We start from the raw sequence: 25,190 nt of genomic DNA, 5'->3' as shown, positions 1-25,190 counted from the left end.
TCTTCTGCTCAGTTGTTTGTGCTGTATTTTCTGCAGAGAACTACTTCTCAGCCCTGCTGAGGGAAGACAACATTCTCATTTTGGGAATGAGAATAAAGTTCCCATAACTGTAATAATTTTTAAATAGCAGTTGAATAGCAGTTGTTCTCCACTGGAACAGACATGAATTGGGCATGTTCTGACAAAAGCCATTCACCTAAGTAACAAGAAACAACAACAACAAGGCGGCACCTTCCCTGGTGCAAATACATACTTTAAGTCCTGTTTCGCTCCTCAAAGTCGTTCCTTCGGTAACTAAAAAGTAAAAAGAGGTATATAAATAAATAATTAGGAGAAGCTTTCTTACAAAACAGCTTGTGATTCCCAGCTGCATTACAGCTGTCTTCCAATGACTTAACTACTGCAGAGTTACTAAGAAAACTATTTGATAAAAGCTGGTCAGGGCAGGCAAAGTGAGAGCAAAGTGATTTAAGACAAAGTTTAATGCGCACCTAGTTGAAAAAGTACAGTAGCAAAGCACTGAGCCTTCATATTTATTGCCCTAGTTATTTTCCAAGCAAGTGAGCTCAATTTACAGACAATCAAGACAAGAAAAAGCTATCAGAACTCCAAGAAAAAAATAATGTAAGGTATTGTTATTATCGCTACCACCACCAATAAGAAACCAAATTCATATCTTATTTCTTCCGGACAGTACAGTGTTTTCAAATAACTAATGCAGACATGAAGCTTTGGGGAAAGAGGGGACTACATCAACCACTTGTCCTACAAAGTAGGCTGCTGCAATTTGTCCAGCACAAATGTCACACACCTTTAGTCACTTAAAACAGCAATAAACAGCAAAATCGATGCATACTAAGATAGTAAAAGTTAATTACAAGGAAAAGCAATATGCTGAAGGATGCAACTTTAAAGGAAAAATCTGTACATTTAATGGCAAGACGTATTCATAAATACAAATGTACAGATCGTAAATGTCCTCTGCTAAAACACCTGCTTTGTTGTATAAACCTTTGAAACACAACATGAATACAAAGCAGGAAACTTCTACCCACAAACTGTTACTGTTCTTCGTAACTACAACAAATCAAAAGGGAAAGTTATGACTTCCGTTTTAGAGCTGCTGGGATGCAACCCTGTAGGAAGATACAAACATAATAATCTGACACTTTTTGTAAGAAAAATTAGAAGCAATAATGAAAAAACAGTCAAGAGGAAATAACCTGTTCCACAAGCCCTGAACATTAGCAATATTTAAACTCACCTTGGAAGTTTTCTTGAGGGAACGCTATTTTGCTTAGAAATTACTTCATAAAAAATTTGCCTAGTGGCTCTGGTTTCACCTATGATTTATATATTTGTTTCTCTACCTTTTATTTTGAAGCCTCGTAGGCAGATATTACAGGAACGCAGTCAGACAAATCCGACAAACACTGGTATTGTATGCAGTAAACAGTCGTAGCAGCAGCGAAAATTTTTAATGGGCCCTCATTTGGGAGACAGCGACCTCGAAATGAAAAACTGAGCCCCCAAAACCCCACACCGCGCTGAGGGAACACAAGATCGTGGCGGAGGTCAAACGAAAGAATCGCGCCTGACCTAAGCGGCTAAGGGTTTGACTCAACCCGAGCACCGCGGGGTGAGGGAGACGGAGAAACTGTTCACCACAAACAGCCCTCCCACCCTCTTCCTCCCCCACTTCACCCGGGAGGGCGGGGGAAGGGAGGGCTGCCTGCCAGGCTCCCCAGGGCGGGCGAAAGCGGCCATGCATGTGGCCGGAACCGCTCCGTCCCGGCTCCGCCAGGCTAAGAGCAACGCAGACTACCCCCTTCTCTCGGTCCAAACTTCCCCAGCCAGCCTTAAAATGGTGCCTGACCGGGCCGAGCCGGGCCGGGCCGGGCCCGCCCCTCTCCACCAGGCGGCCCCCGCCGCCACCCAGCTCCACCCCGGAGCAGGCCGTAACGGCCGCCGCACGCACGGCCCCATCGCCGCGCTACGGTCGCAGCGGGCCAGCTCGACCCCTCCGCTAACCCCACCGGCCGCGCGCCGCCCAAAGGCCAGGAGCTCCGCGCTGCGGCCCCACCGCGCCCTCACCTGCCTGCGCCCCCCGTCCCCTCACGCCCGCAGAGGCAGCAGCGCCAGCCTCGATGCTCCTTGCAGGCTCACTCGGGCTGCGCCGCCGCCAAGAAAGCCCCTTCCCATTGGCCGAAGCGCCGGCGCCTCCCTCAGCAAAAACGCCACCGATTGGCCCTGGCAGAGGCACAGCCGCCGCGCCGCACGCGGGCCATGTTGACTATCCGACGGCGCGGCGCTCAGCCAATCATTGAGCGAGCGGGGATTGGGGGGGGGGGGAGGAGAAGGCGCGCTGGGGGATGTGCGCGCGGAGCTGGCGGCGCGCGGGGAGAGCGCGTGATGCGGAGCGGGGGGGTGGTGGGGGGAGGGTAGGCGGCTCGTGCCTGCGTCCTTAAAGCGACAGAGGCTGCACCGGGGGGGGGGCAGCAATATGGCGTCGGGCGCCCAGTGGTCGTTCAGGCGTTGTAGGCCGCAGTCTTGAAACGCGCCGGGAAAGGTGCTCCGCGGGGTGGCAGGGGCAGGACCCGGCTCGGGCGGGTGATCTCCCGCTGTTCCTGCTATGGCGCCCGAGAGTCCCTTAACCACCCACCGCGAGCGATTTGCTAGAGGCCAGGCCTCGGGCGGGGAGCGGGCTGCAGCGGGTGCGTTCCCCAGAGCTGCCAGCTCGGTGCGCCTCGCAGTTTGGAGGAGGAGGTGGAGGTGGAGGTGGAGGTGGAGGTGGAGGTGGAGGTGGAGGTGGAGGTGGAGGCGGAGGCGGAGGCGGAGGCGGAGGCGGGCTGAAGGTGCGGTTGGGATGCCGAGGAGCAATGCATCTGACCGGCGTCTGCCTTGACTTCGGTTTGTCGTTAACATAATCTGTGCAGTGGGCTGGGAAATGCAGTTTGCGAGGCGTCTGCTGGCTGCTAAAATGGGATCCTGCTTTCCAGTTTCTTCAGCAGCAAAGGCGGATGTAGCGGTGCCTGTTTGCTGCTCGGTCAGCTGCCTGCACCATAAGGTTACTGTCTGAGGAGATACATAGAGATGTGTTTGAAAGGTTGCATTTTAGAATCAACATAGAATCATAGAATTGTCAGGGTTGGAAGGGACCTTGAAGATCATCAAGTCCAGCCATCAACCTAACACTGCCAACACCACCACTTAACCATGTCCCTAAGCACCATGTATACCCGTCTTTTAAATACCTCCAGGGATGGTAATTCCTCCACTTCCCTGGGCAGCCTGTTCCAGTGCTTAATAACCCTTCCCGTGAACAAATTTTTCCTAATACCCAATCTAAGCCTCCCCTGGTGCAACTTGAGGCCATTTCCTCAAGTTACTTGGGAGAAGAGACTGACCCCCACCTCACTACAACCGCCTTTCAGATTAGTTGTACAGAGTGATAAGTTCTCCCCTCAGCCTCCTTTTCTTCAGGCTGAACAACCCCAGTTCCCTCAACTGCTCCTCATAAGACCTGTTCTCTAGACCCCTCACCAGCTTTGTTGCCCTTCTCTTATACACACTCCAGCACCTCAATGTCTTTCTTCTAGTGAGGGGCCCAAAACCGAACACAGTATTCAAGGTGGGACCTCACCAGTGCCGAGTACAAGGGGACAATCACTTCGCTAGTCCTGCTTACCTAATTTTAACTAGATTAATAATGTGATCATGCTTTGAAGAATCTCTCTGTGTATCATCTGTGTGGATAAGACTAAATGTTCAAAGTTGAAAGGTAAATCAGAGCTGAGTGTTTTTTATTTAAAAAAAGCGCCCTTTTTGATGCTTCAGATCGAGCACCTTTTGAAAAATGCAAATGTTAGCTTTTCCAGCATTGTTTTAGTCTAGGTATGGACATAATTTCCTCTTCTGTAAAAAACAACCAAAGAAACCCTAATGGCCCAGCTTCTGTTTGTATGGTGATTTGTACGCAGCAGATGCTGTGTAGCATGGTGTTAGCAACAGTGCAATTTCAGCATCTGAAGCCACTTAAGAATTTGAGTAATCTTTCCCTCAGCAGGGAAAACCTCAAACCCTTTATTGTGTCAGTGGATTCCCTTGTTCTAAAAAAGGTTTTCTCTAGGTCTGCAACTTGTCTTGGATTCCACTAATGAACAACTAGGGTTTATCATCACAATCCTTTCACAGGCAAAATTAAAATTTGGAAATGATAAGACCAACATTTTATTAATTAACAACTAATCAATACATTAATTTTGGATTAATTCAGTTATTGTAGGAATTTAAGTGACAGGAACAACTAAGGATTCATTAGTTAAATAGGTACCAATATTGTAATTAAAGAATATGATAATTTTGAATTACATTCAAACAGCTAAGAATGTCAGGAATGTTGTGAAGTCAGTTGCACAAACAAGCAGATTTGGTGGACCAGAGGTCATGCTCAGTGGAAGGTTCTTCCATTTATTTTCTTTGCTTCCAGCTCCCTTTCCCTGTTTCTCCAATGAGCTGGTTAATGGCCTCTTCATACTTCCATGAATTCTTATTTTGAGACAACTTTATTCATGATAGTGGCTACACTTAATTCTCATTCTTCCAAAGAAGAGTATAATGAACTCTGAAAGCTGGACTTATCTGAAGGTATTCCTACTTCACACTCTTGTTCTTGCTTCTGGTTTATAGCTGTCAAGTAGTATTTTAAGCTTTTTCTGTCAATGTCCATTTTGTTAAAAGCTATTTCATTTCCACCCAGAAGATGTTTGGAGTACAAACTCCAAACTTTGTCTCCTACAAAGATGTTGGAGGTTTTGCTAGAGTACGTGCTCTAGCTGCACCTTTCTGCTGTTGCAGGAATACGGTGCAGCCGAGTTCAGGTTATTTGTTGCACTGCTGCATCTTCTGTGGCATGTGTAGAGTTCGTCCCTCTGCACTACTTGCTATCTTGTTAATGCAGTTCTCATAAATGATGCAAACCCTGAATTAAATGAAAATTAGGATGGTCTTGCAAAAGTAGATTTGGTTTTTTCTGGAGCAATTATAATAAAGTCTTGAAACAGGCCAGACTGCTGGAAGTATCTAGCTTTCTTCATCCACTGATGTATATCAAAGTAAACATATATTTAAATTACTTTACATCCTTGGATTTTTAGTGTGCCTCTCCAAAGGCATTAATCTCCCATGATCAATGAGGGATTTTTGCTGACTGTTTTCTAACCTTTTGTAGTACAGTGGCAGACTTAAGGCACGATCTGTGGAGTCATCTTGCTGTCAGGTGCTCCTACCCTGCAGACAGCTGCAAAAAGATATTTGCTGAATCACCCTGGCTTGACTTAAACACCCAGCCTAGCATACAAGAGAGCTTGCAGAACCAAAACTGAGAGAAGGCATTATGGCAGAGCTGCTGAACAGATGAACTAGACACTGGAGAGAACGCTTAGGCTGAGATCTCCAACTGGCATTAAAATGTCTGTGTCTTCTGCCCTTGGGTGGGTATTAATGGAAACTGCTCTCACTTAGTGGGATGCCAGACATTCACAGCCTAATTTGAGAGATAAGACTTAGTTGTCAATGACTTTTTCTGCAGGGGGAGGAAGTACTGTGATCATTGCTAAGTGGAGTCTTGGTACTAAATAGCTAATGTGCTTCTTAATTAATTTGTTCTGTCTCAGGAGACACGTTAAGTACTAAGTATGTGGTACGGTGTCCTGTATAGAAATTGCCCTGTGAAATCAGAGAGAAGTAAAAATTTCTTTCTGTATTTCTGTGGTAGAAATTGTGTAATTAAAGAGGGAGCTAAAGTTGGTCCAACAACTACCATCACCCGAAAATATTAGCTTAAAATGTAGAAAAAGAAGCTAAAGGCATGTACTGTATGCAGCAGAGATTTGCTTATTTGCACATTTAATATGCATCAGTGGTTTCCTGGAACAGCAGACAGCAAATACAAACGTTAGAATAAAGAGGTCAAAGAGATTATCATAAATGTCATTAGGCACTCATTAGTTTGAAGTCTTTGAAAAGATTGGTGGTAACACGACCAGATTGAACAATTCAGTTTTTTCTACCAGTATCTGAAAAAACTGAGTGATGGAGGAACTTGTTCTCTTTAGTGGAGCTGTAGTCACATTTGACGTTAATGTGAATATTCACATTAGAAAGGCTGAAAGGCACACTCTGAGCAAAAGACAGAAACAAAACTCACTGCTGCCAAGTTTGGCCTTCAGCCAAGGGTGCAATTAAAAACAGAAACACCACACTTTTACCTTGCCTTGCCATCTCTGAATACATTCTTTAATAGGTGGGAAATAAAAAGCTTCATGTTGTACAATCCAAAATGAGCTCTGTGTTTCAGAAAATTAAAATATTAAAAAATTCCAAGATTTTGCTATGGGGATTTTCATTTTCATAGTACTTAGAAAATCACATTTCAGACTGGCTTCCCTGAGTATGTGTATGCATACATGCACATTTTAAAATAAAAAAAATATTATTATACTGTGGAGTCTGTCTTCTCCCTTTTCCTTGCTGAGAAAGATGGGTGACTAAGACACTGAATGCAGACCATTGCTGTTGCACTCTCTTCTCCTGGTTGCCAAGTCACTCTCACTAAGCAAGTGCAGTGGAATTCACTTAAGTGCCACCTTGATGGATTGCCAGGGAAGAGGCATTGTGCTGTGCTTTCAGTGATTGCACAGATCAATTGGCACACCTTCACTGAAAAAGTCATCTTAAACTGTGCATCCAAGCCTGGCTGCCTCATTCTTTATTTCCTAGCAAGTCTTCCTTCACCAGGACTTTATGCATACTGTTATTTTTTTGCGAAATTGTGGCTGCAGAAAAAAGTAACTGATCTCTAGAAGCTCTGGAGCTGTTTTTTTTTTTTGTTACAAATTCTAGGGGAGTAAGTATTTTTCTGACTCTCTGCCAAGGTCATTGTTTTTCTTATCCTGCTGCTTTTGGAAAAAAAGGAACTCAAAATATGGGCAAAACTGATTTTATTTGGAGAGAACGCATTGACTTCCTGTTTATGTATGTATCAAGGTAAAATGTTTTAGTAGCTTCTTTACAGGAGGAGTTGCCAATTTGTGTGCTTTTTTTTCTTTTTAATATAAAATACTCAGGCTTGTCAACAAACTCACAATGCTTTATGAAAAAGATATTTTCCTTGCTGACAATGCTGACTTCCAAGGACAGCTGAAACAGATAGGAAGAGAAAATTGTAACTGAAAGACCAGTTCAAGTATAGGAAGAAAAGTTCAAGTACGGGAAGGTTTCGAGGGCTTTATTGCTGGAGGAGTCAAGTGACAAGCTTGCTTGAAGAAGGCAACTTTGAAAATGCATGAACTAGATAGCAAAGCACTATAAAAGCAGAGGAGAATAAGTAGCTGTGTGGAAGAACAATGATCACCCAAGACACAAGGTGAGCCTGAAGAGGAGAGGATTTCAAAGGCTCTGATTCTTATAATGTCTTAACAGAATCCCATTGACTTTAGGAGACTTTTTGATTGTGTTCAAAGAGAATTCAAAGACAGGAATGCTGTTGTGCTGTAGCAGAAGAGAAAGATGACTTCAGCTGCACTGATGTTTTGGATAAGGATTCTTTCACAGAATCACAGAACAGTAGGGGTTGGAAGGGACCTCTAGGGATCATCTAGTCCAATCCGCCTGCTAAGCAGGTTCATCTACAGAAGGTTGCACAGAATCACGTCCAGGTGGGTTTTGAACATCTCCAGAGAAGGAGACTCCACAACGACTTTCACATCATCTTATTTTAAAACAATCAAATTGACAATCAGACAAAACACAGAAATGGCAAGCATGAGCTAAATAATATTGGAGGTAGAATAAGACCTTAATGGGGCAGCAAATACAGCAGACATCCTTATCTGAACTGACTAACTATGAATTTAAAAAAATATTGAGGGAGGAAGTAGCATGTGCATGCGGGAAGCATACAGGAAAAAAATGAAGATAACCTTTGGAGAATGTGAGTCTGAAATGCACCTAAGACCTATGCAAGGAGACTTGTCCCAGAAACAAAATGAAGCATTTGAGAAGGGACAAAGGGCATTTTGTTTAAAATTATTCTACATTGATGCAGTAAACAAACGATGGAATTGAATGAAGTTCTACTAAAAAGGTGTCAGGAAGAGAAAAAACTGGGGGGGAAGCCAGGATGTTTTCATGGAGATGTCAAAGAAACTAGAATCCAGGACAGCAATGGATTAACAGCATCTTCTCCATAGTTATATACTAACCAGCTTTAAGCAGCACTAACTCAGATCACCAACAAGTAATTTCTGTAGTAAGCAAATTTCACTATTTAACATTTAGTAGCAACTTCAGAAGCAGTTCGCATTCAGAAAAGTGAAGCCTATGCTGTGGTTAGAAATGGTTCAGATCTAGGATTGCTAGTGAAGTTTGCAGAACTAGCCCTGGAATCTGTCCAGGACTGCAGGGAGTTTGGAATTGGAGAACCTTATCTGGCTGAGAAGCAGCAGCTTATGACTGCACCCTACGCACATCCTATTCCTTCGTGGATATCCTGAGTGCAGATGTGTCTCGGGGAGCACGCTGGGAAGAAAACGATGAGCTGTTGAAGGGGTTTAGAATCTAGAACGGTGTAAAAATGCAACTGATCCTCTTCTGTTCACAGACCAAAGGATGGAGAAGTTGCCCTTGTGGCTGTGGCTGGCTACTTGAAGTACCACTGAGCAGTTTAAACATGCATTTATAGAATTAATTAGAAATTAGCAGAATAATCAAATACTGAATGCAAAATGAGTTAAATTAGTAATAGCAAGCTAAAGGAAAAGCTCTGTAACCCACATTTCAAAAAGATGGTTGTGGAATAAAGATAGGCTCTATATTCTTCCCATTATACAAAGGTCACATACAACTTGTACTTCACAACAGATTTTATTTTCTGCATACAAGATGCATGTGCTTTACTGACCTTAACATTATGTATGTTTTCAAAGGCAAATACAGACAAACTACAAAAAAAACCTAGTAGACCTTTCTGTTACTCCAAATATGTTCATTCCTTAGAGGAATATAAATATAAAAATATAAAGCAAAGATGTTTTAACTCTTAAGTAAGGAAAGGAACATAGCCTAATCGTTGTATCATGAACCCAAGAGTTGAGAGAACAGAGGTGTCACAGTATGACCTTCTGCAAGTCACCATGAGGCTTAAGAATACTGGATTAATATAGTTCTGCATATTGGACACTTAGCTGTTATATGCAGTTGTGAAGTAGGTGAGATATTTTTTAGGATTTCATGAACTTTAGTTCATTTAGTTGCTACTGCCAGTGAAATGCATTGTTAGACAATAGAGAACTGTCCTTGCAGATATAATGTAACCACACTGCATCAGAAAGATTATTAACTCGGGGTTAAACTGTCATGTTAAAAACATTACTCTTGAATAGCAAGCAATGTATAGCTGTGTTGCCTAATTGCAAACCAATCCACAAACTGTATCTCAGTTAGAAACCTTCTGTTAATTCCCCTTGGCTCTGAACAGTTAATTAGGTGCGGAGTACTTTGGGTAATCAGGTACTTTGGCAGTACTCCTGTTTCCTTGGAGCAATAGCTCCAAGAACACACCACCCTCCACCATTAGCCCTTCATGTCTTTCCCACTGTTTGTTCAATGCAGGTGCATTTACCTTTTACTTACCCACTTGATTGCAACTGCATGTTGAGCAAAGATGATGACCTGTTCCCTTTTGCAACAAAGGGAGGGTTAACTTCTACTATGCAAAGTGTTCTGGGTATACTTATGAGAGTTTTTAACAGCAGCAGCTAGAGTAAGTATCATAGTGGAACTACCCAGTTTTTCCTGCTTATGTAAAGATACTAAAGTCATCTGGAAAATACTGTTCTTACTGTGGGACAAATTACTCGGCTCCCATTTAGTAGTAAGTTTTGCTGACTGTGACATATTCCAGAATGCAAGCTACAGTGGGTCTTAGATAGAGATCAGTATGCAGGACAAATTAACCAAAGCCTGGACAGCTATAATAAACAAGAATCCTTATGTGGATTTGCTGACTGAGCAGCACCTTCCCAAACAGAACTGGCAACCGTTCAACCTGCTACTGTTGTTGTGAAGAAACTTCTTACAGGTTGGCTTTTTTTTAAGAATGGATTTTTATTTACTTTCCAGATGACATTATTAATCCACGTAAACAGGATTTTTACTTTGCACATAATAGAAAGTGTAAACAGATTTGAGCATCAGTATATGCTCACTTCTTCAATGCTGACCCAGCACTCGCCTTCTAAAAAAAGTCCTGTTGTTTTCAATTTGCACTTCCATTCTGAACCATTTGTAGATACTCCTTGTATAGTTTCTCTTGGGTTTCATAAAGTTTCTTTAGCTTCTTAATTTGACCTTTGCTGAGTTCTTTGCCTTCTGTATCATGGGTGGGAAATCCCTGAAATATTAAAAAAAAAGAAGAGGAGAATATTTAAGATAAATTCTTGGACTGCTTTTTCTCCTTAGGGAACAGTGTTTTAATAAGATAAGAGGATAATGTCATAATGACAAGCTGTCAGGATGGGGTGCATCTTGGCTAATTTTAGTTACCTAGAAGTTTGACAACTAACTTTGACTATTTGTATGTGTTCCCTTCCTAGTTAATGAATGGGCAAAGGGTGTATTTATTTTTTGTCCTGTACTAAGTAAGAGAAGCTTAGACAACTAATTTCTAGATGGTTATAGTTAAGAAAATAATGACTAATCCCCTAAACAGATGGTTAAGAGACCACTTTTAATCATACTAGCATATTGAATCCAAGGCTTAAAGCAAAAGCATTAAAAGATTTGTGTTATCGATGGAGAAAGTATGATCAGAGTTTTTATGGACATTCTCCTTGGCTTGCAGGGGTATTTTCCAATATTTACACTCTCCCTTCTTACTTGCCCCCAGGGCCTGAATTTTCGTGGGTGAAGAGGACAAGCAGAAGCAGGACCAATGCCCCAGATCAATTGCTGAAGAAACAGTGCTTTATGTTTTCCAGGTAACACCTTTTATCCTCAAGGGGAGCAATCAAGAGCAAAGTTATCTGTACAGCCCCTTCAGAGATCCTTTGCTGGGAGAGAGTGAAGCAATGGGCAAAACCAAAAAGGAAGCATTGGACCTCTCTGAAAAACACATCTGTCTCCCATCACTTCTAGCAGAGTTGGGGAGTTTGTACTTGCAAGAATATCCCTTGCCTTGCAACAGGGTAATAAGTCTGTGAACACACATCATACATGTTCCTACCCACAATATCCACAGGGAATTTTGCTCTGCCATGAAAGGGGCCAAAGGAGGTCAATGCACAATGAAAATACCCTTGAAATGGTGGCTAACAGTATTGGCTCCCCAATGCAAGGTATGTGCAATAAAATTAATATATTGCCTTTTCTTCCTCTCCTTCCCTTCTCCCGCTACATTAACAGCACTGCCCTACAGGTTTTGGAACAAGATTGGCTATGTACACATACAATTGATTATGTACAACTGGAGAAGGAAAACCAATTCCTATCTGAAGAAAAGTTTCTTACATTTTCATCAAACATGGAATATTTGTCATGTTCCGATTTAAACATTTCATGTGGTGGAATCTTCATTTTTGCCAGTTTTGCTGCCTGTAATACAAAACGTGGATTAACTGCATTAGCATCACAGTTAATTACTGACAACCTGTCATATATGCAAAAGAAAAAGTAGACTATAATTTGCAAATCAAAGAACTTTTAATTCACAATTGTTTATCATGTGAAAAGAAACTTTCAGTGAGGAACAACTCAATAAGTCTTAGCTGTGCTTGTCCAGGGGAAAAAAGATATGTTTTAAATCTGTAGAGAAGCACTTAATAAAATAGATGTATTGCAAGAACTCAAAATAACTTGCTGATGTACTCCAAAAACTACATCTGATTTTTGCTAATTTGGTTCCTTAGTGTTTTAGGTGTAAACACGAAGTGAATAGTTGCTATGAGTAAAGAATATTCAGCAATTAACTCACTGCAAAGGGAACCACCTTTATCAACAGTTTCCTGCTGATAAGCCCAGGTTTCTATGCAGGTCACAGCAGGATCAGGATGCAAGTAATTGCACTGAAAATAAACTGAACTTTCACTTATCTGTAAACAAGCATATCTCAGAACCCTTTCCAAGTAATTTATGTCCAATGCAAGGGAATCACCTTTTTGAAAGAATGCAAAAAGCTGCTTGGAATTTTTGGATGATAAATGCTATTTATCTGGTTTTCTCTCTGTACATGGTGATCTCTAAAAGCGTACTTCCTCTTTTAACCCAGGAGTGCATTTCCTGTACTGGTAGAGTCATCAGCATAGTAAACAATCTTTTCTTCTTATGTGATCATCTCCTCTGGCTGCCGACTTGTCCAAACCTTAAAACCTTTGAGCTATCTCAATTCCAACTGTAGAGAAAAAATGTGTTTTTACAAAACACCACATTTCAGGGTTCAATCACAGGGAACAAGTGGATTCTTAAAGAGAAAAAAACACCTACAACACTGGAAAGGGAAGAAAATAAACGACACAAGCAAAATCTTCTCTAACAGGCATGTAAGACACTACTTTGGCAATTAAGGAAGCAGTACTGTCTATAGACTGAAATAAGTGCTACAAGTTCTTCTAAGAAGCTTTTCAAGCCTTTTGTTGTGTTTTCAAAGATGGCTTCTCTGTAATAGGAGCTGAATATTCAAATCTGAACTGCAAGCCAAAGTCATTCTGAGCAGGAAACTGTAGACAAAAAAATAAATAAATGGAGGCCCAGTTAAGGCCGGGCAGAGAGCCTGTGTTCTAATGTAATCTTTCCTGCACGTGACTATGGCTGTTAACACTTTTAGTTAAAACCAGATTAAAAGGATCTGAACACTTACTTCCTGCTCTTGTTTTTTCCTGGCTGCTTCTTCTTTCTTCCTTTTTTTCTCTTCTTCAATCTATGAAAGGCAATGTTAATGAGTAAAAGGTAACTAATTACTTCATTTGGTTGTTTTCTACAAATCTCAGCCAGCTAGCTCCCCTGGATATCTAACTGCAGACAGAATTGGCAGCATGACCTGCAGCAAAAACACCATGCCTTATAATTAGGATTGTCTGATACTTCCCACTGTATTACTTTGATTTCATTTGCTTTTATTCACAGTTAAACCAGTTTTAACTGTTCAGAATGCATTTTGCATGCAAAGTGTATACATATAAAAGAATACCTACAAAGCCTGCAAAAGCGACAGTCCTGCCATTTCACAGGGAAAAATGCTTTGCAAATTACTTTAAAAAAAGACTGTATTTCGCTGATATTTTAAGCTCTTGCCTCAAACTGTGAGGACATTACAGTTTCTCGAGAAGCAGTTGTATCCCTTGATGTTCCTAGGGAAACAACTATCCAAATTTAGCCAACTTATAAAACTTCAATAAAAATAAAAATCTCATCTTGCACTTGCTTAGGAGAGACCTATCCGTTCTCCAAGGGTTCTGACAGTACTGCCCTGTTTCCAGGGAAAATGTACTCTAGCTAGACGTTCCACCCAGCAGCTACATACAAACTGCCTTCAAATGTCTTTTTGTTGAAAACATCTGGAATTGGCTGAAACTATGTTTTATTTCTCCCTTTTCTGAAAAACATCTATGTGGAAGGAGAAACATTGGAAAGTCTTCCAAACATTTCTAGTTTATCATTTGTTAAAACTGAAGACAGACATATGAAGTGTTACTTTGAGATGTAACAAAGTCAACTATTAATGCTAGGAGGTGACACAGGAGGTTTTCTGTACAGACCTTGTGCATGTGAATTAGAATACACAATCTTTATATGGTAACATGTGAATTCTTGCCCCCACACCCTGAATATCTCACTCATCCATACTACACTAATTAAGATTTAGCCAGTGCATTTTGTTCTCACATATCAGATAAATACAGTCTCTATGGAAAATGTGAGATTCATTTGTACAGAAAAAATAAGTCTGAATTAGCTTCTCATTGGAATTGTTCTTCCAGAGGGATAAGACAGTATGCACGCAATACTCATAATCACTTAATTATATGAAGATCTTAAAAAACAAACAAATAAAAAACCTTAGAGGTATTCATTAGGTCCCATACGAAATTTTCAAGAAGCTATTGTTTCAAAAATTCTTTTCCTGCACACACTTAAATTTTGTATCAATTCTGTTATTATGTATTAATTATGTTATTTGCCTTGTTGCCAGTCTGTTAAGATTTTTCTTACAAGTTATCAAAGAAATGTGAAAGTATCCATAGCTCACACATTACTGTAAATTTTAAAAATACTGAATGCTTAAAATAATAACCTTTTTCTTTTCTTCTCTCTCTTTCAGTAACGTGTCTTTATCCACTAATTTAACCACCGTTGGAAGTCCTAAAGAAGCAAAAATGAGTCGATGAGTTTCCAATGCTTGAATAGTCAAAGGTAAATTTATTTACTCTATGATAACTGTTTTCTTTTTGCAAGCTGAATACAAACACAACTGAGTAACTATTCAAAAGTGTCTAAGAAATCAGGTGCTATACAAAAAGACTGCAATGTACATTTTTATATTTTATACATATATTCCGATATACAGTTCTACAATATATATTCATACATCAGAAATACGATTTGCTATAGCTTTGCAGTCCTTGAGTTTGTTGGATTATTCCAGATTAGTCTTGACAGGCTGTTTTCACACTTCTATTGAAAATAATAAGATTAGAAAAACAGCTACCTACAAAGTTGCACGACATATACTTGGGTACCTTCATGGTCTTCAAATCGAACACCAAGTTCAGGAAGGATGTCATCTCGAAGAGCATCACTCAACTGCAGCACTTCAGTTACTACAAAGCATGAAAAGTACTTTTAGTGAGTTAAGATTTGGTGAAATTATACTTCTATCCTGCTACATAGTTATTTAAATTCAATTAAGAAATTGCCACTCTCTCACACAGGCCAGAGAAAGGTCTTTTGTTTTAAAGTGATAAACCTTTTCAGTTAAGTTCTGCTTTCTTTCAGCTACACAGAGAAGCAGCATGTTTCTTTATATTTCTTCCAAGATACCCTCACTGTTCCTGAAGGGGAACAGAAAGAAAATCCAAGGCAACTCAGAAATGATTCAACAATTCTGCCAGGGTATAGTAGAAGGGTGTATGACTCAGGAAGATCCTAATGGTTGCTGTATGATTTCCAATAAGAAGGGTCAAGAACGATATTTTAGCAAAATCACAAATTAACATATCCTGTGCTACATCTAACAGTGCCTTTGAAGGACTATGATTTTGTTGGTTTGATAACTACACATACGTTTCTCAGAGCAACTGTAATTGAAACATCCTCTGTTTCTACAGATAGTTATCTTTACCACCTACTCTCACCAAGCTGTTTTGTTTGTTTTTTTTTTTTTTTTTTTTTTTTCAAGCAAGCTAGTTGCAGCAGAACAAAGAATTGTGATTTGGCTTTCTGGATGGTGATCAGGACATCATGACTAACATTCTTTTTCTTTTTCTTGCAAACTTACCAAAGAGTTTTTGATGACAGTCAATGGTTAAGAACTGAAGATTTAGCTGAAATAGATGCTATCAGGTCTTAAGAGGAAAATAAATCTTTATACAAGGTATTCACTGGGATAAGAAATTGTCTCAGCCAAGAAGCCACAAAACAGTTAAGAGGAACTCAATGCATCAAGAAGACCCAATATGTTGCTGTTGTGAACTTAATTCAGTGCCATTTTTTATAGACATTCTTGTGTTTAGGAGGAAACGCTTACCAAGTCTGACAAGATAGATACTTGGGTTAGATGATACCATGTGCTTATAATAAACAAGTGTTCTCCCTTTCATGAGCCAGCAATGTGTGATCGCAGCCCAGAAAGCCAACCGTATCCTGGGCTGCATCAGAAGTGTGGCCAGCAGGTCAAAGGAGATGATTCTGCCCCTCTACTCCGCTCTCGTGAGACCCCACGTGGAGTACTGCATCCAGCTCTGGAGTCCCCAACATAAGAAGGACACGGACCTGCTGGAGCGCGTCCAGAGGAGGGCCACGAGGATGATCCAAGGGCTGGAGCACCTTTCCTATGAGAAGAGGCTGAAAGAGTTGCAGCTGTTCAGCCTGAAGAAGAGAAGGCTCCAGGGAGATCTTATTGCGGCCTTCCAGTACCTAAAGGGGGCCTCCAGGATAGCTGGGGAAGGACTTTTTACTAGGGCATGTAGTGATGGGACGAGGGGCAATGGTTTTAAACAGGAAGAGGGCAGGTTTAGATTAAACATTAGGAAGAAATTTTTCCCTTTGAGGGTGGTGAGGCACTGGAACAGGTTGCCCAGAGAAGTTGTTGAGGCCCCATCCCTGGAGGTGTTTAAGGCCAGGCTGGACGTGGCCTTGAGCAACCTGGTCTAGTGGGAGGTATCCCTGCCTATGGCAGGGGGGTTGGAACTCGATGATCTTCAAGGTCCCTTCCAACCTAAACCATTCTATGATTCTATGATTCAGCAACTCTCAGCTGGTTAAACCTAAGAAGTAATAGAGGTCTCAAAGGTAATAATTCTGGCAGTAGAAACTACCATTCAGACACTGTATTAAACACTGCACATAGCAGTAGATACAAGTACAATCCCTGAGCCTTCATCTCTTCCATAATTCTTAGAGCCTCAGAGAGCTGAAGAGTAAACAGAGCACCGACTGTCCTAATATAAAAAGGAACAGTCACCCTATTTCATTGCATGGTAGTGTTCTGTGGTTCTCTCTTTGTATAGGAAATCATTGCAGTTTATAGAACCTTTTTTGCCTGCCATGAAATAAGTCGTTATTTTTCTTGACCCAGAGAAGTTATACACAGTGAACCATGTCCATGTTTGATGCAACTCTAAATAAGCCATTAAGATAAATAAGGGATAAGATTACCTCACTGGCTGTTAACGCTAAAAGGTGTTGACTCTAACCTAGGCAAAGGAATTACATGTATCATATCAAGAACGTATCAGATACACCTACTGCTTATTCAATAAAACAGTGTCTGCTCAGTTATAAATATTTACTTATCTGAAATCATGAATAATTGAAAGTTTAAGAAGAAGAAATCCATCAAGGTAGAGAATAAGGAGAAATGTATAACAAAACATGTATTATTTATGAAGGTACACATCCTCTGATCAATCCTCTGTCATCCAGAGGAGCCAGGACTGTGCTTCTAAGGGCTGAAATATGCCTGTTCTTTGCATGTGTGGTACCTCCAGAGCAAAGATGTTTAGGGTTTGGATAGGGTTGTTTATGGGCTGCCCTAAGACATAAGCCATTATCCTCACTGAGGGCAGTGACCAGGAAATCAGTGGGGATAGTGCCTTGTCACCAGTGCCCATAAACAACCTGGCAGCTCGGCACTCCTTGAGCCTGTGAGTATTTCCCAGACCTCTTTTCACATTTTCTGTGAATTTCAAGCCAAAGGATGCGAAACAGATGTTGTGCTGTTGTGAATGGGAAAACTGGGAGGGGAATGCTGGATGTGAAGACTGGCAGCAAAAGACAAGAGCAGGCATGGTTACAATAATCAAGTTTGTCCCAATTCTGATCAACTCATGATGTATTAGGAAGAGGGCAGAGGGTTTCCAACTATGTCCTAGAAGCAGCTTAGAGCAAGATACCACAAGGCACCAGCACCCATGGCAGGAAATGAAGATGCAGGCAGAGTTCAGTCATGGACATCTTTATCACAGGGTAGTCAATTTAAGCAGATGTCCTGAAGTAAGTAACAAACAACTGAAGAGACTTGCTCCTGTTTAAACATCTGAATAACAATTCGTTGCTAATGAGAATTCTTCCCAAACATCAGGGACTGCACTGGAGCACAGATCTGCTCCACTGTGCATCCTTGCAGAGACAACTATATGGGGTCTTTGCAGTTGGTTGAGTGCTCAAGTAAAACATCAGGATGTGCAATATAGAGACGCTCTGACCAACCAATCACTGATGTCTTTTGCAGAGGTTTTCTGCATTTCTTTCCCTTGTACAGCTAGCACAGTGTTTTCCTTTTTCTGTTTACTATCATTGCTAGATACATTCACAAATTAAGTCGACTCAACTGTAAATGACCAGTGCAGGTCTCCAGTTTGAATAGTAATAAGCTTTTAAAATAGAGAATTTATTTTACTAGTATGTTTCGATGTTAGCCATTCTGGACGATGGTAAAATTTTTGTTGAGTATATAATATACATTTTGATTCTTACCAAAACCCATAGTTTTACAAATGGCTATTCTGTGAAATGTTTTGTAAATATAGATATAGTTTTAAAAGTTATGTGTATATGGATGGTACATTTGTATTAGTCTGCAGGTTTTACATAAGCAGCATACTTTTTATTTAACCTCAAAGAATACTTAAAGCAATACAGACCATGTTAATGAGTATTTAACATCATCCTGCCAGCATTCGGTATGATGGGGAAACTCCCTTCACTTACAACCATGTAGAGGCAATATCCCCAGCCATTAATCAGAACAACTTTTACAGTAATTTAACACTTCCTGCAAGCAGAAATTTAATGGGTACAGGGAAACAAATCAGTAGCATGTCAGTGCTGGCCCTGCCAACCACCACTCAGCTTCCATATATCAAATAGATTAATGAAAGGTGCCTCCCTGCTCAAACTACAGAGTGCTATAACCAGTCCATACCCCAACCACATAGCAACTAGATCCAGCTTTATTCTTACTGCCCAATTTATTTCAGGCAAAAAAATCAGTACCTTCCAAGCAAGAAATTCAAGTGCCAGTAAGCAGTCTAGCGCAAAGTATGTTCTAAAAATGACCTACAAGAAGCCCCATGATATTTAAATCTTACCACTCTTAAGAGTGAGGATCAGTTTAGCTCAACAGTTTAGCTCAACCATCAGAAAAATATTTATATTTCATATAAAATGAGTTTTTACGTTAAATACTGAAAGACCAAAGGTCACATTTTTGGCTGAGGATATACACACAGTCTTCTTGAATTAATTCCAGTTACAGAAAATATTTGCTTTTGGAACTAATTAGCCTATTCCTCAGCATCAATTAGGCCTATAGGAATCTGACAGTAATAGCTGAGTAGTCACATTAACAAATACAGTTTTGTGCTTTTAAGGTAAACATATTAGACCTTAGAAGAACTCAAAACAGTAGCAGAATTGGTGTTCAGATTCTTTGCCAGCTGAATAGGTTATCAACCAGACACTACAAGTAATTTTATACTTCTGTATAATATATGGGTTATTTATATGTTTTATATATAAAATATGCCCTATTTTGCCTTCAAGTACAAATCTCAGTGTAAAAAGGTTTTAAGAAAACAAGTTTCAAATACAGATTGAAGACATGTAAAATTCCACAGGGAACAGCAGAAAATAGTAAGAGGTCCATTAGGAACTAATCAACCAGTAAAATCAAAAGGGCTTAATGGAACAGCCTTTTTAAATCTATATAGTTCTGCCGCCAACACACATAGCATGATCAAAGCTTTTCAGAGGGGGGAAAAAAAGTCGACCAAAACAACTTCTAGCAAACTCCCAGATTAATTCTCCAGAGAGCACTCAATTACCATCAGGGGAGCTACAATTCCAACTATGCTAACAAATAAGAAGGAACATCTCAGGCTATTTAAACACAGACAGTATCATTGCGTAGCAATCTACACTTTTGAGAGAACACAAGCTCCCTGGGGGAGGAGACCATGGGTACTTTCATACCTAGAAAGCAGGGAGTGCCCTAATCTAGAGCAACAACATCTAGTCCTCATCCTTCCAGAACTTTTAGATTCTTTAGGAAATAAAAAGAAAAATAGTTTAGCAGCCTGTAAAACATTCCCAAATTAAAGAGACAGGTAGCAGAGATGCAAATAATCAAACCAATTCTGATTTAAAGGTACCTTACTTTTATTCTCTAAGCAAAGAGAGACTGTATCAGCTGCCCCCCCCCTCCGATTTGATTCATATGACCTCTGAATATCATGTGCAACAATACAGGAAAAAGTATTTTTAAAATACAGGAAAAAGTATTTTTAAAAAGTCTCACCTTTCTTCTCTCTGGCAATTTGTCGCACTCCTTCTCTGAACTCAGAAAGAACTTGTAGGTATGGCATCACTGTAGATTCAATCTGCAGGATAATTATTTCTACAGTTAGCTAATCGTCATTTAGATATAAAACATGTCCTTACCCACTTCATATTTACGTGCTGTTGGATGGAACTTGACCCTCAGGGCAGATCTGTATCAATAAAAATTGTCATTGCTCTATTGATGTCAAAGGATAGATGACAATTTGCATTAGCTGTCAATTTTCCTTTTGTGCAGATAAAATCAGCTTTGAAGTTCTGCCTCTCCCCATTCCTTTTTTGTCTCTTTTCAGTTACACATACATCAGTTCCACAGGGTTATGCTACAGTCCAGCTAACTATAATGTAGTACAGGGATAAAAACAGCACCCAGGTGAATTTGCCCCTTCATGTTCTTTGTAGTCTTACTTAGGTCAAACTCTTTGTCAGAAATAATACCAGGTGAAACTGATGTTAGGACTTGTTTTCATTAGAACACAGATCTGTTCCTCAGATGTTAGCTTATGCTAATTGCATTTATTTCCAATACAGTGCAGTTGTCTGTATTCCTCACACAACTCTTTCCCCCACAAAAACTGGGGAGAGATTGCAGTTGAATTATTTCAGGTGTAAGTAAACGCTGGTCATGAAAGCTCAAAGAAAAAGTCCTGAGAATCCTGCTCTCCATGGTAGTGAATAGCAACAGCAAACAGTTAGTGAACAGCAGTGAACAATTACAAAAACAACTACAGATCAGCACTGTCTGCAAACACTTCTCTAGAATCCCAAGAGGAGAAGCTGGGCACCCAGGGGACTGCTTAAATTAAAATTTCATTACTTTGGAGGGTGGGGGAGAGAGAAAAAAAAAGCACACTTGTTTCCTCTACAGTTTCCACCTCTTTCCCATCTGTTAAATCTGTATGACGAATTTCTCTGCAATTAACAGACAAGATAGTCTGCTATGCTCTGAAAGTGTCCATATGAAAAGAGCTGAAGGGCTCCATTAAAACTTTTCATAAATGTGAATACTATGCAATCAGCTTCACAATTGGAACCTGTGCTGACAAGTTTGGCAGAAAGAACAGAATACAGTGAGTCAGATCTCCACTACCCCCTCTACACTGAAACTAGCTCAACGTGCAAATGAATCGGCGTCACGAAAGCATGCACTATCACTACTTTATCAGACATTTAAAGATGAAAGATTTTTATTTCCAGAATAACTAACCTGACAGCAATGCTTAATTAATTTGGAAAATGCAACTATGGAACCTGAAGTTTTCGTACTTCAAATCTCTTCTATCCACTTTGAAGTGAATTACTGAACCACAGTAATTAAGCTAATTTTTCTTTCAGAGCTTTTGGAAAGGACTATGCCTTTTTTGGAGATAATGACTCCATTGGTTCCTCCATCTCCAATTTAGACAACAGGCCTGATCCACAGCCTTCTGTAATTAATGAGAAATCTTGAATGTTCACCTGGTAATTTTTGCTAGGAAAAATAAGTATATGCATGGAAAATTGAAAGGGTATAATATTTAATGGAACAGCCAAAACATTTATGATATTATGCATCTTTACAATGCTTAAAACCAGTAATGTCTTAGGTGATAAAAACAGAAGTTTCTTCCCTCAAAGAAACCTCTGTATAACAGGTGTTAGCATGGGATTCTTTCTGCAAAAGATTCTTCTAACTCTACTACCCTTGGCAACATTACTTTAAAGGAGTGAAAGGGCTGAGCTTCTTGTTCCAAGCTATTGCCAATTGTTTCATAAAGCATATCTGTTGTAAACACTGCCTGAATGAAGTACTAAATAGAGATTTAGTTTTCATTTTCCCTAAAAAGGTAAGTGTTAAGGTGCTGCCTTTCTTCTGAAATTCAAAATAATTCTGAGCTAAGTTAAAATTCACTGTTGATGGGGTTTGGTATGGAATACTGAACATCTTTCTTATTATCCTTGTTATATCATTACTGGAGATTTCCACAGCACGGTAATACAAGTATTGGCACGGGCAATTATCTGATGAGTGTTCATTCACATTCTTCAACCACAAGCAAGCTTTCCTCTTCTTTTGATGAATAAAAAGTTTAGCTTTTTTGTTACACCACAAATGTTTTAAATTATTCCTCCTAAGGAGGAACAGAAAAACATATGGTCACACCTTTGAATGCAGAAAAATACTTGAAAAACAGCACTGATTTGTCCATGTCATATTTTTCACAGGAACAAAGACAGCAAAGTTGATAGCTTTCATATGGAGTTATTTCTCCTGCCTGCACCATGAAACATTACTGTTATTACAGGGCCCACGAGCACTTTCATCAGTAATCCCCCAAGTATTTCCAGAAAAATTCTGCATCACAGTGGAACTGCTGGGTGACCAAAGCAAAACAGCCTTCAAAAGCCAGATAAAACCTGTGGCTACAAATGAGATCAGAAAAAGAGATTGAAGTCCGGATAAAACTCCAGCTGCCTCCAGGCTGGTTTTTGGTGTACCACAAGGAAGTTTAATCAGTATAATTATATTTTTGAAACTACTTAACATACAAATACTTGTAATGAGTCTTTAGACTGTAGGATGTGCTGTCTGTAGTTAATATGTGGTTTCTTAAACAGACTCATCATTCAGAAGACAAGATAATTCTTTTTCTGGTTGCTATACAATTTGTCTGTCATTAAGTGAAACCTATAAAAAAACCCCAACTCTCATAAACGAAAAATCCTGCTTCCTCAGCCGATTAATTACTTCAAATTCAAATGTTAAAAGCAGAAAGAATGTAAGTCAGCTACACATCAGTAATGTAATCACTTTATCTAACCTAAGCTTTCAAAGGACACAGAGTAATTTTGTATAGTGTACTTTGTCCTTCACTTACATTTATGTTTTGACTATTCCCTCCAACAGGAAAACCAATTGCATCATCACTTTCTATGGCACCAAAAATCTGGTCAAGGGAAAGAAAAAAAGAAAAGATTGTATACATCAAGTCACAGGTATGTGAAAACTAAGCAAAATCACATACACTAGGGTTCTGAAGCCACCAAGTTCTTGTTTCACCCAGAATTCACTGCTCTAATAGGAAGATGTTTTGGTTTTTAATTGATAAAGCATACTAAGCATTGGCTTTCAGATTTAGCTTTAAAGCTGTCTGTTCTAGTTTCAGCTGGAATAGAGTTATATTTTTTTCCTAGTAGCTGCTGTGTTTTGGATTTAGTATGAGAATAATTTGATAACACATATTGTTTTAGTTGTTGCTAAGTAATGTTTATAGTAAGTCAAGGACTTTTTCAGCTTCCCATAGAAACTGAGAGGGACCAAAGACAGGACACGCTAGCGAATGGAATATTCCATACCATAGATGTTATGCTCAGTGTGTAAATGGGGGTGGGCCAGGGGGATAGGAATCTGCGATCACTGCTCAGGATGGGCTGGGCAATCGATCATCGGGTGGCGAGAGCCACTTGTGTTGTATCACTTTATTTCGTATACGACAAACCCACTACAATTCTTTTACCATTATTATTATTATTTTACCGTTGTTATTATTATTACTGTTGTTGTTATTTTCCTCTTCCAGTACTGTTCTATTAAATGGTCTTTATCTCAACCCACTTTTTTTTTTTCCTTTTCTCCCTCTTCTCCCTACCCAACGAGGGGAGGGGGAAGAAGTGGGTGAGTTACTGTGTGGTCCTAGTTGCTGGCTGCAGTTAAACCACGACACTGTCAGATTTGACGTTCTGACTTCATGTTTTCTCTACTGTCTAATTTTCCTTGCATGTATTAAGGACTCTCCACTATTGAACAAAACATTAGCTGAAATTATAATGCAACATAAAGGACTCCAAATTGTTCCTGCTGCACCACACACTGCAGTTGGGGGTTGTTTCTGTTAGGGTGTGTGTGGAAGATCTCATTTCCTACAACATTTAAACCAAGACTGTACAGATCCCTACATACTTGAAAAATACAACAGTTATAATTGCACAGTGCAATAGCAACGTTATGACTTGCTATTACATACCTTTAGCATTTGAGTGAGATAGGAACTGATGTTTTCTAAAAGAAGTCTGTTTGGCATTTGTCTGGAAGATTTCTTTGCAGCAATATAGGAGTTACTCTGACTGACTAAGGACCGCATTTCTTCTAAGACAGAGCGAGTGTCAATATTGTCACACAGTGCTTCATGAATTGCTGCCTTCTTGTCGTAAAAACTAAGAAAAAAAACATTTTTTTAACCATTGATGTCAAAAGTATCTGCAACCTACTCTGCAGGACTTCTATTAGAAGAGTAAGGGGACCTAAAAGTGAGATAATCTTTAGTTGGTCTTAGTTTATATTTGAAGGAAAAACAAATGAACAAGAAAAAGGCATTATCATGACGCTGCGGTTTTGCTGCTATGGACAAAGGCAGGCAGGATAATCTAACTGACAACAACTATTCAAACAAATGACATCTAACACTTTTTCAGCAACTGACCTTTTCATACCAGGTTTTAAAAGCGGTATAAATTGCTTATTTAGTACTTTCTTGTGCTTACTATTATTTTTTTTTTTTACAGTATTGCTCTCCTATCCCTATATACCAGCCAAGTACTCTGTTTGGTATCTTTCCAGTGAGGAACACCAGTTTTGGAAGTTAACTTACCACAAAGTGAAGTGTTACGAAGCTGTTGCAAGCAAATACAAGGAATACATTAATGTAAACCTTTGTAATGTTCACGAATACACATAATAAGTAATACAACTTTTTAAGTACCATTTCTTTATGCAAGGCATACTACTGTTTCAAACAACATACTTTTTCCAGAGAAAAGGGAAAGAGAAGTGGTAAAGAAAGGAGACAAAAACAAATACCCATGAAGTGTACCTTCTGTTCCTCTCACTTCTTTGACCCTTCCCTTTGACCTCTCTATTACTTAATATCTTCCCCCTTTTTTTAAAAAAGTGTTGTCTCTACCAACCTCAAGTTGAAAATGAAATTTTCAGAGGACATCACTAAACAGAAGCATCTGCACTTGGTCCTTCAATACTCAACATCTGTGTCCACAACAGTGAACTGAACTAGGAACAATTTTAGTACTGCAACATAAGATGC

General features: G+C 39.8%; 2 protein-coding genes across 6 annotated transcripts in view; both read right to left on the bottom strand.

Annotated features, from left to right (window-relative positions):
* The window catches only part of NAP1L4 (nucleosome assembly protein 1 like 4), a 30,085-nt gene extending 27,915 nt beyond the window's left edge, over positions 1–2,170 (bottom strand). For 3 of the 5 annotated variants that reach the window (XM_082485248.1, XM_082485245.1, XM_082485249.1), the window contains exons 1-2: positions 2,095–2,170; positions 254–294 (exon numbers count right to left, since the gene is read on the bottom strand). The gene's annotated coding sequence lies outside the window, so the exon portion shown is untranslated. Of the gene's footprint in view, positions 1–253; positions 295–1,264; positions 1,272–2,094 lie in introns of those variants that run through there. The other 2 variants (XM_082485247.1, XM_082485246.1) reach the window with 2 other exon arrangements.
* Positions 2,171–9,962: 7,792 nt separating this feature from the next.
* The window catches only part of CARS1 (cysteinyl-tRNA synthetase 1), a 36,479-nt gene continuing 21,251 nt past the window's right edge, over positions 9,963–25,190 (bottom strand). The window contains exons 16-23 of the mRNA XM_082485243.1: positions 24,117–24,306; positions 22,971–23,039; positions 20,072–20,153; positions 14,793–14,873; positions 14,348–14,415; positions 12,914–12,973; positions 11,569–11,652; positions 9,963–10,453 (exon numbers count right to left, since the gene is read on the bottom strand). Coding sequence (XP_082341369.1) covers positions 10,319–10,453; positions 11,569–11,652; positions 12,914–12,973; positions 14,348–14,415; positions 14,793–14,873; positions 20,072–20,153; positions 22,971–23,039; positions 24,117–24,306 — 769 coding nt within the window. The 3' untranslated portion in view covers positions 9,963–10,318. The remainder of the gene's footprint in view (positions 10,454–11,568; positions 11,653–12,913; positions 12,974–14,347; positions 14,416–14,792; positions 14,874–20,071; positions 20,154–22,970; positions 23,040–24,116; positions 24,307–25,190) is intronic.

The sequence above is a fragment of the Vanellus vanellus genome, assembly GCF_965231255.1.
Source record: "Vanellus vanellus genome assembly, chromosome: 6".
NCBI lineage: Eukaryota > Metazoa > Chordata > Aves > Charadriiformes > Charadriidae > Vanellus > Vanellus vanellus.
This window is presented reverse-complemented; position numbering and strand designations above follow the sequence as displayed.